Here is an 11,859-nt window from a genome sequence, read left to right on the forward strand (position 1 = left end):
ACTCAGCCTGCGGGCTCTCGCTTCCCCAGGGCCAGCAGGCTGCAGCCCCCGGACAGACGCAGACCTGGGACACCCCGAGCTGCTCCTGCCACACTCACTGGTGAGAGCGCGCTCGCCAGGCCGGGCTGGATCGCAGCACCTTGTGTTGACTGGAAATCCCTGCATTCTGGGAAAACTGAGTTTGTCCATCTTCCAAAACTCAGTTGCTTCAATTAGCAGCTGTCTGAGTGAGAGATGATGGGGGCACGTGGCTCCTAAGGAAGCAGGAGGGAGGTGCCTGTAGCCTTGGGACCCCCGACCCACAGGGAGCCTCACCCGGGAGAGGACCCAGCATGACCGGGGCCTCCTGGTCCCGGCGCCCTCGCATCGCAGGACAGACATTGCAGGAGACGGCGAGGTGCACCCGGGGCTTCTCTGCGCTGAGCGAGACCTCACGCGAAGGTGTAATTATTTGAAAATAAAAAGGTTTTGTGAAAGCAAGCTGTTTTAATAGTTTACCCAACAAACTCGACTTGGCAGTGAGGAGCCCCTGGGCCGGGCGGGACCCTCAACCTCGGCCTCCTCCTTGGTGACCCTCCTCTGCCCCAGGCCCTCTGCTCGCCTGTGGAGCAGCTGGGAGAAGGCAAGTAAGGCACAGGTTAGGACTGACGGCAAAGCCTGGATGGAGGCACAGCCGTCCTCCGGGCCCTGGGCCTGGCCCTGACCCCGCCGTCACACCCGGGGCGGGAGGCGTGGATGAGCCACTGGGCCACTCCAAGCCCCTGGGAGGCTCACTGCCACTGAAGCCCCCGGGACAGCACCCTTCCTGTGGGAGTCAGCCGCATGTGGGCTGGAGGAGCAGGGAGGGGCGGGGCGGGCCTGGCCGAGCTGCAGGCCGCACTTAGGACACTCTTCACAGGAGGAGGGGACAGGCGCCCTGCGCTGCTCTCCAGGCGGGAAGCGGGCAGGGCCCAAGCAGCCAAGCCCGTGGAAAGAGACCAGAGGCAGCCGGCTTCTCCCCATCTTGACCAGGCTGAGGGTGTGCAGTGAGGGACTGTGCCCACCCCTCCCTGGGGGCGGTGGGGGGGAGGCAGCAGTAAGGAGCACAGGCATTGTTGTCAGAAGCTCCCCGTAGGCTTGGGGCAGTGGGGTGGGGCACCCTCCACGGGTCCCACTGTTTTCTGGGGGCTGAGGCTTTGGATGGAACTCAAGAGAACTCTACCAGGCGTGCAGGCCAAGCTTCCCAGAGAGCCAGCTCTGGACTTGCTGTGGGCCTCAGCCGGGCAGGGAAGGGGCGCCGGGCTGTGACCCCCAGGCTCAGCTGTCCCTCCCAACACGGAGCCTGCAGGTGCTGCCGTCGCCTGTCTCTGCAGAAAAGCACAGCATGGCTGCTGCTGCTCCCGCCAGGCGGGTCCGCGGGCGCACAGGAGCCCCCTCAGCTCACACAGGCCGGCGCGCCTCTCAGCACCTGCTGCACCCGCCTGGGCCCCACCCCAGGCCCCTGGGTCCCTCTGCCTGCAGCCTGGACGCCACTGCAGGAGTGAAGCCAGAGCGCCCCCGGGGGCCCTGCAGGCCTGGGGTCACCCAGCTCCCGGGGCCGTGGTGGCGGGACGCCCCCCACCCCTGTGGAGAAAGCCCGCTCTGTTCTGTGCTCCGCGGTTTGCAGCCAGAATTGCAGAGCAGCTCCCCGGCCCGGAGCCCAGATGGGGCTGTGTCCTGAGTCTTGGGCCCCGGGGTTGGCAGGGGTCAGGGCCGCAGCTCCTTGGCAGAGGCCTCATCCAGGATGAGTGGGGGCCGGAATTCTCGGCCTCGCAGCAATTCCTCCAGTCCCTGGAGACAAGCAGGTCCTGATGACTGGATCCCACCTCCCGGTCCACTGGGTGAGGCCCCAGGTCAGCCCGGAGCCAGTAAGAGGCAGGGCCAGAGAGGTTTCTAGGAGTGAGGGCTGGATGCCACCTCGAGCCCCTGGGCCTGCACAACCCTCCCATAGGGCCAGCCAGAACTGCCAACGGGAGGCAGAGCGGGCTGACCTCTCGCTGAGAGGCTCCCACTGGCCCAAATCCCAGGCTCAGACGGACCTGCTTTGCCTTGCCCAACCCCTCCAGGCTTCTGACAGCTCGCTGCACTCCAGGTCTCGGGCAGTTCTCTGCCACTGAGGACCATGGCAGAGCTGTGCCTTCCCAGCCAAGCATCCAGCTCAGCCTGCCCCGTCCGACCCCACCAGCCCAACCCCAGGGGAGCCTCTGCCGGCCAGTCGGCTCTCACCTCTCCAGCATATGACACCAAGGGTGAGATCTCGCAGATGGCTGGAGGCTCTGTGCTGCCAGGCAGGCTGGGGGTGTACTCATCAGGATCAGCTCAGGGGGCTGTCCCAGTGCCCTCCCTGGCCCCACCCACCAGGGAGCCGGCCAGTCCCGGCCCACCTGGCGGACCATCCCCCACACCCGCAGCCCTCCTCTAGGCAACCTCCTCTTCCTCTAAACACCAGGCCCCGGGCACCACCCCAGAATGACAGGCCCTGACTTGATCTGGAAAACGCTCCTTGTCCTCTGCAGGCATCTCACAGCCTGGAGAGCCAGATTCAGGAGGTGGCTGTGGGCACTGGGGTGGAACTTAAGTTCCTATTCTTTCCCCACCCTGGATGGTGACCTGCCTGCTGCTTTCTGGGTTCCCCGCCTGGGAAGGTGCAGCCCTCACGCGCCCGGGGACCTGAGCAGACCTTGAGGACCAGGCACACGGCCACCTGCATTCAGCGTGGTGCCAGGGCAAAAGCCCCCACCCCCGCTCAGCAGCCATGCCAACAAGGCCCTGGGATGGGGCTTGGGCTGTGACACCCTGACACCACTGTCCTTTGGGCAACACCCCACAGCCCACATTCACCTGGGCTGCTCGAGGAGCCGGGTCCCGTGTGCGTCCAGGAAGCGGGCGCCTGCCCGCAGGGCCCACCGGCAGTGCTGGGCGAGCAGGGCCCGCCGGGATGTGGAGGGGTTGTCCCTGTCGGCTGAGTCGGCGTTCTTGAGTGGGGAGAACTCCTCCTCCCGCAGCACTTGGAAGGCCACGAAGTTCCTGGGGGGCGGGGGAGACAGCTGCAGACCCGACGTGCTGGCCAAGATGCCCTGGGCCCTGGCAGCTGAAAACCAGGCCGGAGCGACATGGACTACGTGGGGGTCTGTTCTTTGGGCCCCCGAGCACGCGTGAGTCTTTGTTCCAAGACCCCGGAGCTATCTTTGGTCCTCTCTTCCCTCCCCTTCCCACCAGCCTGACCCCCAGAACCTGGGACCCCAGGTGGGGGCCACCTACCCTGGCAGCTCCAGCTACTTCCCCTGGAAAAAGCTTCAGGGCCCCAGGCCAGGGCAGAGGGGGCTCAAGAGGAAGCACAGGTGTCCCCCCATGTCCACCGCCCCGAGGGTTCCAACCGCCCCAGACGCGCTCCATGCTCCCGCCCCAGGGACTGCTTCCTCTGGGCTTCTCGCGCCAAAACCTGCCTGCAGCCCCCCAGCCCCCTCTGCAAAGGCGCACGGCCTCCATTTCCCTGCCTGTTGGGCCTCAGAACTACCACAAAACGGGGGAAGGGGGCAGGGACAAACACGGCTTCTGCACTGACTTGGCAAACGGGAGCACGTCAAACACGAACTTCTCCATCTTGATCCCGTTCGGCTGGAGCGGCTTTACTGGGTGTCCGTGCTCGTCCACACAGGGGACCTTCTTCACAGCCACATGCGGCTGCAGCAGGGGCTCGAGCTCCCTGGGGACACGAGGCCAACAGGAGGTAAGACACACTTCAGATGGACACCTCGGGGGCCCCAGCCTGCCTCCCACACGCCTGGCCAGGTGGGGCAACTGGACAGACGGGACACAACGGACACAGGGCGGTAACAGCCCAGCTGAGCCCTGTCTCTGCAGAGCCAGAGAGCCAGCCACCATCAGCCTCACCCCTGACCAAGCACAGTGGCAATGGCAAGCCCCGGGGTGGGTGGCGCCCGCCGGCACAGCCTCTCTACAGGAGGGCCCACTCGGCCGCACCAGCTGCTGAGCTCTCGGATGCCTCCAGCTTGTTTAAACTCAAGAGCCATTCTGCACTGCAACCCACAGAAGGTCAGGTCTGCCCCCAGGCCCTGCAGCCAGGCTGGCCGGGAAGCCGCCTGCTACGCACACCTGGTGACGGTCCGGAGGAAGTCTCGGGTGAAAAAGTGGTTGCAGATGTTGCCTGCGTTGTACAGCAGGCCCCCACCTGGCGCGCGCAGCTGCGCCACCTCGGGGCTGATCTCGCTGTACTCCACCACCTGGGGGACGCCGTCCACCTGGCACACCACGCCCACTGGCTCCTCAGGGTACGCCTTCTCCACCACCTGCAGCCGCGACAGGACGGATAGATGCCTGGCTGGGCGGATAAACTGGCTGACTGGGGCGGGACAGGGCAGGCGGGGCCACGGGGCGGGGAGGGCGGGGTGGGGCGGGGCTGGGAGGAGGAGGCGGGGCCAGGGGCGGCAGGAGGGCGGAGCGGGGCCAGGGGCGGGGTGGGGGCGGAGCTGGGGGAGGCGGGGTCAGGGCGGGGCGGGGCGCGCGCCTGCTCGCCTTGGCTCCACAGTCGGCGCCCCGCAGCACGCAGAAGCCTATGAAGACCGGGTCGGCCAGCCGCACCAGGATGTTGTCCACGCAGTACACGTGCACGAACTCCACTCCTCGCCGCTCCATGTCCTCTAGGATCTGGTGGTCCTCCAGCGCGCTGTACAGGCCCCCATTACCATCTGCCGACGGAGGAGAAAGGGCCTTGCAAGGGCTCCAGCCGGCCTCTAGTTGATGGTGTGCTGGAGACAGGGGAGGCCCCTCGGCGCTGGACCTTGCGCCTAAGGGCGCGCTCTCTCGCTATCCAAGTAGCCCTGTGGCTGTTCCACGTGACAGACGGGAATCAAGGCCCAGAGAAGGGAGGCCACTTGCTCAGGACCACACAGCTTCGGGGCAGCATATTTTGGCCTCTGTCCCGGGCCTCTTGACCCCGAGCTAGCTCCACATTCTCGGCCTTCCTCCACATTCAGACCCTTCCTGCCTCAGAGACGGGGAGTACCTGGTGCCATGGCGACCTTGTCTTTCCTCTCCAGGATGGCCCTGCCATCGAAGGACACAGCAGGCAGCATGCGCTGTTCAAACATGATCACGTTGTTGGGATCCAAGTGGAAAAAGTCATGCTCCTTGAAGAACTTGGCCGTGGGCCCCAGCGTGAACTCACTGGTCATGATGTACCTGCAAGGGAGGCAAGGCTGAGCCAGCCTTGCAAAGGGCCTGGTCCCCCTGGCAGATGGGAATGGCAGGCCTCCCTCTGGGTGGGGGCTGGGCTCTGTCTGGGGCTGTGCTGGGGTTCCAGTCCTGGTGCGGAGCAGGGCTGGGGCTACACAGGTTGGGGTAGGGGGAATCACTCTGGGGCCGAGGGAATGCAGGCGGGCACACCAGGGCACCGTGCAGCGGGTCCCGTAGCGCTCGCCGGCCAGCTGCTCCACCCGCCGAATCCGTTCTGCCTGCAGCTGGTACAGGGTCTTCTGGCTGGGCAGCCCGACCTGATACATGCCCTTGGGGTAGGTCACCCCCAGGCGGGTGCCCTGCCCACCAGCCAGCAGCAGCACGGCCACCCTGTTCAGGGCGATCTGATGGAAACCTGGAGGCAGGGGGCACCATGAGGGGGTCCCCGAAACCCACCACACAGCCACCCCTTCATTTCAGCGCAAACCAAACTTGAGCCTGGGGCTGCGAGCCACAGCGCAGAGCTTTCCAGATGACAGTCTGACCTGGGCTGGGGCCTCACCCACCCCTAACCTTACGCCGACCCTGCCGAGGTTCTGACCACGCCCTCCTGGGTCCTTCAGAGGAAACACCCCGCGCGCCTGTTCCGAGCCGCCGGCGGGAACCCGGGGCAGACGCCCCTCCAAGAGCAATAGCCTCAGCTACGGGCCGAGAGGCAAGGGGCACAGCCCGCCAGCGCTGCTGTGAAACGGGGCCTGTGCGGGTGTCCAGGGGTCCCTGCTGTCAGTAAGTGGCAGCTGGTCATCCAGGGGCGCCCAGCGCGAAGCGCACCCCCAGGGAGTTCGGCCTGGGGGCGGCGGCCCCAGAACCAACCCGCGCCGGTACGTGTGAGAGGGCAGGCGATTTCACGAAGAAGGCAAACTGAGCTCCAAGCTCCGCCGCCCCGCGCGGCCCGCTCCGTGGGCGTGGCCCCTTCCGGCCGCCCGCGGCGCCCGCCGCCCGGACCCCCGCCGCCTACCTTCCTCCTCCCAGAGCCGCCGGGTCTGGGGGTCACCCTCCGTCGCGCTGCCCACGCGCTCAGGAGGCAGGGGCTGCAGGCGCGCAGCCAGGTCGGACGGCGGGCCTGGGGGGCGCGCGCAGGCGGCAGCCGCGCGCTGGCAGTGCTGGCGCAGCGCCTCGGGCTCCAGGGCCTCGAGTTGGGCCAGCAGCGCGGCGCGGGGCTCCGGCGCCAGCTCGGCGCAGAAGCGCAGGAGGTGCTCCTGGCTGGCGCGCTGCAGCCGGGCGCGCAAGTCCGCCTCCGAGGCCATGTTGCCGCCGCTGGCCGCGCTGGCGCTTGTGACCCGCGCTCTCCGGCCAGTGTCACGGGACCCGGCGGGCGGCCGGGGCTCCAGCCGGGCGGGCCCCGGGCGCCCCGCCTTGACCCCGCCCCGCCCGGGCCCGGCTGGGTCGCAGACCCCTGCCCACTCCGCCTCTCTTCCGCCCCCGCCCCGCCCCGCCACTATTCAGCCCCCGAGGCCGCTCCGAGCCCCGCCCCTGCCCGCCGTGGCGCTGGAGGGCGGGCTTCACTTTTAGTTCACCTCGTCGCCCACAGGCCCCAGCGGAGGCTAAGGGGCGACTCTGCCAGTGGACGTGTTTGCATCTACCAGGACCCCTGGCGCCAGGGACCACAGTCCGGGGGCTCAGGGCTCAGGGCCAGCAGACTGAGGGCTGGGCGGGGGCGGACTGAGCCGGATCTCCCGCAGGGCCCCCAGAAGGGCAACCTTCCTGCCTGTGGGCCCCCTCCTCCTCATTCCTCCTTCCCATTGCCGTGTGACCGGAAGCACGCAGGGGCTGCCCCGGCCCTGCCTTTTTACTTTAACCATCAGATTTTAAACCTCTTGCTGCTTACAGCCTCATTGGTGAAAAATATGAAAGAGTAGCTTCAGGCACTAGAGGACGAAATTTTCTTTTAGAAACTAGTTTCACTAAGTCTAAAAGCCATACGTACCCGTGGTTAAAACAAGTTAAAGGGTGCTTTAGGACCGGAAATGAGAAGATCTCTGGGACTTCCCTGGTGGTCCAGAGACTAAAACTCTTATCTCCTGACGCAGGGAGGCTAAGTTCAGTCCCTGGGCGGGGAACTAAGATCCCACAGGCTCCAGTTAAAGATCCCAGATGGTTGTTCAGCCATCAGTCGTGGCTGTCAGTGACCCCACGGACTGCAGCACGGCAGGCTCCTCTGTCCTCCACTATCTCCTGGAGTTTGCTCAATTCACGTCCATTGAGTCCATGATACTATCCAACCATCTCATCCTCTGCCACCATATTCTCCTCCTGCCCTCCATCTTTCCCAGCATCAGGGTCTTTTCCAATGAGTTGGCCAAAGTATTGGAGATTCAGCTTCAGCGTCAGTCCTTCCCGTGAATATTCAGGGTTGATTTCCTTTAGGATGGACTGGTTTGATCTCCTTGCAGTCGAAACGTCTTCTCCAACACCACAGTTCGAAAGCATCATTTTTTTCTGCTCTCAACCTTCTTTATGGTCCAACTCTCACATCCATACGTGACTCTTATAGCTTTGACTGTATGGACCTTTGTCAGCAAAGTGATGTCTCTGCTTTTTCATATGCTGTCTAGGTTTGTCATAGCTTTCCTTCCAAGGAGCAAGCATCTTTTAATTTCACGGCTGCAGTCACCGTCCCCAGTGATTCTGGAGCCAAGAAAAAATCCGTCACTGCCTCCACGTTTCCCCTTCTGTTTGCCGTGAAGTGATGGGACCGGATGCCGTGATCTTAGCTGCTGTTGCTGTTTTTTAATGCTGAGTTTCATGCCAGCTTTCTCACTCTCTTCTTTCACCTTCATCCAGAGGCTCTTTAGTTTCTCTTCACTTTCTGCCATTAGCATGGTATCATCCACATATCTGAGGTTGTTGATTTCTCCTGGCAACCTTGATTCCAGCTTGTGATTCATCCAGTCCAGCACTTCCCATGATGTACTCTGCGTTTAAGTTAAATAAGCAGGGTGACAATGTACATATAGTGCCGGGGTCCAGCCCCGGTGGATCCAGGGTGATTCGAAGGTGGGGACGGAGTCGGCGTCTTTGGAAAAATACATATTTAATCACAGATAGAGAGAGATTAGAAATGGATAGTGTAGTAGGAGGATTAGTGGAGAAAAAGAGGCTGAATAACTTGGATTACATGGAATAGCATCCATGCTCCAGATGGGAATTCAGCCAGAAAAACGGGAGCAAGAAAGAAGCGACATGGGGGAATCAGTCTTTCCGGAAACTGATCCGATTTCTTTATTTTTGGGTTTGCTTATATACCTTTTGTTACACATAGGGATGAATACAGAGTCACGTGGGGGTCAGCAGTCCTGACCTTTATCAAAATCAGGTGCTTCACATAAATGTATTAAAAAAAAGGTCTTAGGGATATTACATCATCTTTTGGCCATGAGTGAGACCTGCTTACATTTTATGATCCTTTCTTTCTGATAACCAAAAAAACTTATTTCTTCCAAGGGTGTTTTTTCTTAAACCAGGCACCACCCTCCAAATAAAGTTACATTCCTATAGGGTGAGGGTGTAGTGAGTTACAATCAAGAAAGGAATTTATTCAACCCAAGGTTAACATGATTAGTCTTAAAGGTTAATACTTATTTCTCCTATATGTTTAAAGGTTAATACTTATTTCTTCCTATATGCTAGTTATATTCATTATAAGGGTAGGGAACATGGAGATTTAGCAGCAAACATCAACCCAACAAATGAAAATCCTTTCACCAATGCTCCCCTTAAGATCTATTTAGTCTTAAGATATGATAAAGTTACATTCTTACACAGCAAGGACACAGTGATATATAACAAAGTACAGTGATCTATTACAAAAGAGAAAATCCATTAACTCAAAAAGTCTAGTATTGCTAACATCAAAAACTACCATATTTCCTTTGCTATATTCCAAATACATTGATTAATATATTCCCAGGTACCTAAGGATATAGAGGCCTGGCGGCGATCATTGACTCAACAAGAAGAAAAAGTCCTACGCTAATTAAGACTCTCAAAATACTCCAAAACTCTCTGTGCTGTTTATGGTTGAGAGGTAGTAAACAATCATGTGCCTAGTGGCGGCAGTAAGGATAATCCTGTCACACAAGCTAGTCTGTCAGCAGAGAGGTTTGACCTGAGACATCCTTGTCCCACCCAGAGCAGGGAATTAGCAGCAATTATTGACACAACAAATGAAGAGACCCTTCACCAATATAATTCCTAACCAACTATACTAATAATTTTAACTCCCCAAAATAATTTGCCTTTAGTAAGTCTAAAACATCTTGTGCCTCTCAGGTTGGGAGGCTGCAAGCAATCACATGTGGCTGGACAAACCTATACAGGTGGGCTAGATAACCTTCAGAGGAGTCCGTAAGCTGAAACACTCCTGTCACGCCCAAGAATTTTTATTGCCTTGGAGCTGCACGTTTACTCCTTCTCTGAGAGAAACGGTTATGGGGGAGAGCCCCCCGTAAAGTCAGAGGTGTAGGTGAGAGCATAAAACAGACTCTGGTTTTGGGGTTAGATGCTCGGGAACAGGGGGTTTCCTGAGGCTTGATCACGCCTTTGCGTATGCCAAGCCTCCTTCCTCATGACCTTTGCCATGGGCGGAATTCCTCACGCTGGCCCCCGGCAATATAGCCTTGCCGTGTTCCTTTCCCAATTTTGAATCAGTCAGTTGTTCCACGTCCGGTCCTAGCTGTTGCTTCTTCTTCCTTTATTTTAAGTAACTTTATTTACTCACTTTCGGGTTTGCTGGGTCTTTATTGCTGCACGGGCTTTGCTCTAGTTTCAGAGAGCGGGGTCCACCTTCCAGTTGCAATGCATGAGCTTCTCATTGTGGTGGCGTTTCTTGCAGAGCACGGGCTTTAGGGCGCTTGAGCTTCGGCAGTTGCAGCTTCCAGGCTCTGGGGCTCAGGCTCAGTGGTTGCAGTGCACAAGCTTAGTGGCTCTGCAGCATGTGGGATCTTCACAGAGCAGGGGTGGAACCAGAGTCTCCTGTATTGGCAGCCTGATTCTTTACCACTGGGCCATCAAGGAAGCCTAACTGTTGCTTCTTGAGCTGCATACAGGTTTCTGAGGATACAAGTAAGGTGTTCTGATATGCCCATCTCTAAGAATGTTCCACAATTTGTTGTGATCCACACAAAGGCTTTAGCATAGTCAATGAAACACAAGTAGATGTTTTTCTGGAATTTCCTTGCTTTCTCCATGATCAAATGAATGCTGGTAATTTGATCTCTGGTTCCTCTGCCTCTTCGAAATCCAGCTTGTACATCTGGAAGTTCTCGGTTCACATACTGCTGAAATCTAGTTTGAAGGATTTTACCTGGCTAGCATGTGAGATGAGTGCAATTATGTGGTAGTTTGAACATTCTTTGGCATTGCCCTTCTTTGAGACTGGAATAAACACTTAGGTTTTCCAGTCCTGTGGCCACCGCTGAGTTTTCCAAATTTGCTGACATATTGAGTGCAGCACACTAACAGCATCATCTTGTAGGACTTGAAATATCTCAGCTGGAATTCCATCACCTCCACTAGTGTTAGTCATGGTAATGCTTCTGAAGGCTCATTTGACTTCACGCTCCAGGGTGTCTGGCACTAGGGAAGTGGCCACGCCATCGCGGTTTCCCAGCTTCCAGTTCTTCAGGGCATTCTCGCCACTTCTTAACATTTCCCGCTTCCTTTACTGTGCTCATCCTTGCATGAAATGTTTTCCTGCCATCTCCAGTTTTTTTGAAGAGCTCTTTAGTCCTTCCCAATTTGTCGTTTTCCTCTGTTTCTTTGATTGTTCATTTAAGAAGGCCTTCTTATCTCTCTTTGCTATTCTCTGGAACTCTGCATTCAGTTGGGTATATCTTTCCCTTTCTCCCTTGCCTTTCACTTCTCTTCTTTCCTCAGCTATTTGTAAAGCCTCCTCAGACAACCACTTTGCCTTCTTGCATTTCTTTTTCTTTGGGGATGGTTTTGGCCACTGCCTCCTGTACCATCCCACATGCCAGAACTAAGACCCGGTGCAGAGGAAGGGAGACAAAGAAAGAAAGAAAGATAAGAAAAGAAAAGCCTCCTCCAGCCTGTCCTGCGAACGCCTGTTAAGGCGCGAGCCCCACCCCTTCCAAGTACCCTTCCTGGGTTAGAAGGCAGAGCTTAACAGCCTCTTGGGGGTCCCCTGCACTTGCTAGGGACTAAAAGAAGTGGGCCTGCCTCTGGGCCTTTGCACCTGAATGGGTTGTTTTCAGAAAGTCAGAGGACTTCCTGCTCCACTTTGCTAGATCTCTGCTCACAAGTCACACTTGGGGGGACCCTTCTATCCTTTTCTGTTCCTCCTTGCCTTTCTGCACCCTGCCCTCCCCGGCTTCCCATGATCCATGTGCCATCGCGTGTGCCATCGCGTGATCCACGACCAGCACACAGTGGGCACTCAGCCAACGCCTGTTAACAGAACGATCGTGTTGGGCCCCAGGTCTAGCACATTGACTGGGCCAGACGGCTGTGTGGGTGTGCACGCTGCATGGGGGCTGGTCCACTCCGTGAGTCTGTGGCCCTGAAGGGAGGTCTGCGGCAGGCGCTCCGAGTGGACAGTGTGTGTGGGAAGTTGGGATTCAGCTG

At 58.6% G+C, this 11,859-nt stretch overlaps 1 protein-coding gene across 6 annotated transcripts; it reads right to left on the reverse strand.

Moving 5' to 3' along the window:
- Positions 1 to 466: 466 nt before the first annotated feature.
- On the reverse strand, positions 467 to 6,758 carry UAP1L1 (UDP-N-acetylglucosamine pyrophosphorylase 1 like 1). Of its 6 annotated transcripts, none has more exons than XM_069579715.1 (9): positions 6,233 to 6,758; positions 5,425 to 5,629; positions 5,045 to 5,220; positions 4,555 to 4,727; positions 4,135 to 4,328; positions 3,584 to 3,724; positions 2,860 to 3,045; positions 2,245 to 2,311; positions 467 to 1,809 (listed from the first exon to the last, which is right to left on the reverse strand). In XM_069579715.1, the coding sequence occupies exons 1-9, from the start codon at positions 6,519 to 6,521 to the stop codon at positions 1,726 to 1,728; spliced, it is 1,515 nt and encodes a 504-aa protein (XP_069435816.1). In that variant the 5' UTR covers positions 6,522 to 6,758; the 3' UTR covers positions 467 to 1,725. The 6 variants fall into 6 exon arrangements, 4 of the variants coding, with proteins under 4 accessions (XP_069435816.1, XP_069435814.1, XP_069435813.1 ...); XM_069579713.1 differs by having other exon boundaries at positions 2,860 to 3,109; positions 6,233 to 6,702; XR_011255019.1 differs by having other exon boundaries at positions 4,547 to 4,727; positions 5,045 to 5,629; positions 6,233 to 6,604.
- Between the last annotated feature and the right edge of the window lie 5,101 nt (positions 6,759 to 11,859).

The sequence above is a fragment of the Ovis canadensis genome, chromosome 3, assembly GCF_042477335.2.
Source record: "Ovis canadensis isolate MfBH-ARS-UI-01 breed Bighorn chromosome 3, ARS-UI_OviCan_v2, whole genome shotgun sequence".
NCBI lineage: Eukaryota > Metazoa > Chordata > Mammalia > Artiodactyla > Bovidae > Ovis > Ovis canadensis.

Coding starts and splice junctions, on each gene's coding strand:
- UAP1L1 (XM_069579711.1), bottom strand. CDS start 6,521: ATGGCCTCGGAGGCGGACTTGCGCGCCCGGCTGCAGCGCGCCAGCCAG. Junction 5,630..6,232: donor GCGGCTCTGGGAGGAGGAAG/GTAGGCGGCGGG, acceptor CCCTGCCTCCAG/GTTTCCATCAGATCGCCCTG. Junction 2,312..2,859: donor CGGCTCCTCGAGCAGCCCAG/GTGAATGTGGGC, acceptor GTACACCCCCAG/CCTGCCTGGCAGCACAGAGC.